Source organism: Lolium perenne, chromosome 4, assembly GCF_019359855.2.
Source record: "Lolium perenne isolate Kyuss_39 chromosome 4, Kyuss_2.0, whole genome shotgun sequence".
Classification (NCBI taxonomy): Eukaryota; Viridiplantae; Streptophyta; class Magnoliopsida; order Poales; family Poaceae; genus Lolium; species Lolium perenne.
This window is the reverse complement of record NC_067247.2, coordinates 102064141-102068112: the sequence shown is the minus strand read 5'-3', so window position 1 is coordinate 102068112 and position 3972 is coordinate 102064141. Positions and strand designations below refer to the sequence as shown.

Genomic DNA, 3972 nt, shown 5'->3' with positions numbered 1-3972 from the left:
TGCAGACACAAATTCAACAATACAAAACTGATATGATCTAAACCCTAACTGTAATTTTTTTTTTTTGGCTTTTTCGTGGTTTATGGGTATGATGGCAGATGCAATGTACACTAAGAAAACAGTAAATTCTCACCGAGCAACCTTAAATCTGATACCACTTGATAGGGCAAAGGTGGCCGATCTTTCGATGAGATGTGGATAGATCGATTTGTTGGTGGAGTTCGTGCTTGACGATCCGACTACACGTGCAAAGCTCGTGCGCCAATGCAATCGCTAGGACAATCTCCGGAAGTTACTGATCTTGCAGATGCGCGATCATCCTGACCAGCGAGGGTCTTAATTCCTACCTGAAATCGAGAACAAGTAAGAACTAATGATGCAATCGGAATATTGCGGATGAAGGATGAAAGCTTTATTGAAGAAGGTGGGATTCCGAATAGTCAGTCTTGTTCTGAGCGTTGGCCTCAAAAGAAGTACACGAGAGTTGCTGCAATGGCTAACTTTTAATCTAATCAAAATCCGAGTCTAAACGTGACGGCTATGGGGGTATTTAAAGGAGGAAAAGGTGAGGTTTCGGCCAGCCATACATATGGTGGCCGAACCAAACCCTAAAAGGCCTTTCCCCCTTCAATACGGACTCTAAAAAGTGGCTGACTTAATTCCTGCGAAAATGACATGGGCCTGGCCCAAAACTAAAGGTGATGCAGCACCATATTATGCTATGGACGAAATTATGAAATGGGAAACTCTATATTTCGTCCATGTCTTCATCTCTTCTTATGGTGGCTTCAAAGTTCTGAAATCTCCACTTGCGGCGTCATCTTCAATCCTCAAATGCTTGCTGCCATCTCCTCCATGTGTGATCATGCTCCAATGCTTGTCTTCCTCATCCATGCTTGGTCCATCATTCCTAAGAGTAACAAACATATCTGATTTAGGCAGCATCATATTCTCATGTATGTGAGGAATAGTTCCAAGAAATGAAAGTACATGATAGTTAAGTTGTTTGGCACGAGCTCGAGTGATTGGTCCTTGTATTTGTGTGGCTGCAGGTACAGCGGTTGTATCAAGAGATGGGATGTCCTCATCATGCCCCCCTTCTTGAATTGAAGTCGTCCTCGTCAAAAGCTCCTCTTCTTCACCAAAGTAAGGCTTCAAATCTGCAATGTTAATTGTAGGACTAACCGGACCCAATTCTGCAGGAAGCTCAAGTTTATATGCATTATCATTTATTTTCTCTAACACCTTAAAAGGACCAGCAGCGCGTGGCATTAGTTTAGACTTGCGCAATTCAGGAAAATGATCTTTGCGCAAATGCGACCAAACAAGATCACCAACATCAAACACAACATGTTTTCTTCCTCTATCCCTAGCAATTTTATACATAGCATCATGCATGCAATGTTGTCTTTAATAGTCTCATGCAATTGTAATATCAATTCAGCACGTTGTGTCCTCATCACGTTTGATGCCACGATCAGTGTACCAGTCCATGAATTCCGCCGCCGTGAACTCTCCGCCACGGTCAGTCCTGAACTCACGCAGAGTGTGGCGCAACTCGACCTCCGCGCCGGCATGGAATCAACGTATTGCGTCCGCGGCTTCATCCTTCGCGCGAAGGAGCTTGATCCACATGAACCTGGAGTAATCATCAACCATTAGAAGGAAGTATCGATTGCCCGCAGGTGTCGCCGGCGAGATGGAGCCGCAGAGGTCCCCATGTACCAGCTCCAGTGGCGCGGCGGCGCGGTACTTGGCCACTTGCGGGAACGGCGCCCGCCGGTGCTTGCCCGCTAGACACGCCTCGCACAGCTGCTCCGTGTGCGTGATACAAGGCATGCCACGCACCATGTCCTTGGTGGAAGCCCAGGTGCCCGAACCATGCGTGCCAGATCCAGGCGTCCTCAGCAGCGTGCGCAGCGAGGCAGATCGGCTGCTCGATCTTGAGGTGCACGACGTAGAGACGGTTCCTGAGGCGCGCAGCCTGCGTGATGATCCTTCTACCAGGGTCGCGCACCGTCATCACGCCGTCCTTGACCAGTGTCGGGCACCCGATCTCGTTGAGTTGCCCAATGCTGACGATGTTCGTCTTGAGCCGCGGGATCCAGTACACATTCGTCAGTGCCTTGTGACGCCCGCCGTTGACGAAGAACATGACGGTCCCACGACCCTGTATCTCGACGAGCGATCCGTCGCCGAAACGTACCGTGCCGGTCACCTTCTTGCTGATCTCCGCGAAGACGTGCTCGTCGACTGTCATGTGGTTCGACGCGCCCGTGTCGAGGTACCACGCCGTGTAGACATCGTTGGCGTGGCGGCGCAGCTCGACACGTGCACGCTCCTCGTTGAGGTAGACGCGCTCTCCCGTCACGGAAGGAGGGAGTTGCTCGATGACGGCGCCACGATCGTCCTGCATGGCGACACAGTCAATCGCCATGAGGAGGGAGGACTCCTCCTCCTCTTCCACTTCCACGAGATTCGCGACGCTGCCGCGCTGGGCGATCGCGTTTTGCCTTAAGGCATTCCTTGGCCCAATGGCCTGCCTTGCCGCAATAGCGGCAGTTACCCTTCTTGCGGTCACCGGAGCCCGCACCTTTCTCGCTGGTGTGGGACCCTCCCCCTTGGTTTCCCTGGGGTTTAGGATTTGCGGCCGGCTTGGTGCCGCTGGAGCTTCCGCCGCACTGGCGCTGCCGGGCAGCCCACTCCTCCTCCGTGAGAAGGAGTTTGCCAACGCCGTCAGTGGCGTCGTCAAGCTCATACCCTTCCTCCACGGTGAAGAAGCGGCCGGTGAGCTCCTCGATGGTCAGATCCCTGAGGACCACCGTTTGCTCGATGGCCATGGCCACCATGTGGTACTTGCGCGGCACCGAGCGCAGGTACTTGAGCACTGCTCTGTACTCGTCAATGGGGTCGCCCAGGAGCTCGAGGTCATTCATGATCGCCGTCAGATGAATCACGAAATCCTCAATGGACTCCCCGGACTTGAACCGCAGCTTCTCCCATTCGCGGCGACGTGTATGGGCCTTGGCCTCCCTGACGCGCTCGCAGCCGAAGCGCATCGTCTTGATGGTTTCCCAGGACGTCTTGGCGCAGTCCTTGACGGCGAGCGTGCGAACCAGCTCCAGAGGCACGGCGCGCAGCAGAGCCGCGAGCGCCGCACGATCGTCACCGTCATCGTCCGCGCCATACTGGATCACGTCCCAAAGGGGTTGTGCCTGCAACTGAACCCGCATTACTATTGCCCACTCGGCGTAATTCGATCGCGTGAGGGTTGGGTAGGTCGCGGAGCCGGTGCTCTCCCACACCACTTGCTCCCGGACCACCAGTTCTCCTCCACCGCGCCTCGATGGGCTACGCCCACGACGTCGGATCGGGGACAGAGACGTGCGGCGCGGTGGATCTTGCGGGGGCTTGGACTTCCCCGACACACCGCCCTTGTCCTTGTCCGTCCCGATCTTGTCTCTTGCCGCCGGTGAATTCGACATCTCTCTCTATGGCTCTGATACCACTTGTTGTCCCTAGCCTACAGATCGAGAGAGAGGGTGAGTTCAGATCTTGAAGACGATAAACACGATAGAGTTTTCTGTTTCTCTTATTACCTCTGAAATAAAACGAGATCCGTAGTTTTAGCCACTCCTCCGACTAGATCGTGCCATCCCACGACTTGAGAGGTGGTCTACGGTGATCATACTTTCACGCCCACGATGCACAGACGCGATCGGGACTCCTACGTGAATTGATCAAAAGGAAAACAAACGGGAAACTAAACCCCTAAACAGTAATCTGACGAAACTGACAAAACTATCTAAACCTAACAGCACACAAGCAACTAGCTTATTCAACACTTGGACAGTGTTTTGTTCGTGTCGCTTTGAGCTTGCTCCGTACGCTCCTAACCACTGCTTCGGTTGGAGGACTTTTACGTTACTCCCCGACCAGTCCAAGGAGTACCGACTGGAAATCGCTCAGGAT

General features: G+C 53.0%; 1 protein-coding gene across 1 annotated transcript; it reads right to left on the bottom strand.

Annotated features, from left to right (window-relative positions):
- Positions 1-2426: 2426 nt before the first annotated feature.
- LOC139839050 (uncharacterized) lies at positions 2427-3485 on the bottom strand. The gene has a single exon (XM_071829095.1). The coding sequence runs from the start codon at positions 3483-3485 to the stop codon at positions 2427-2429; it is 1059 nt and encodes a 352-aa protein (XP_071685196.1).
- Positions 3486-3972: the final 487 nt, after the last annotated feature.

What these genes read in the sequence shown, in the direction of transcription:
- LOC139839050 (XM_071829095.1), bottom strand. Translation starts at nt 3,485, where the DNA reads ATGTCGAATTCACCGGCGGCAAGAGACAAGATCGGGACGGACAAGGAC.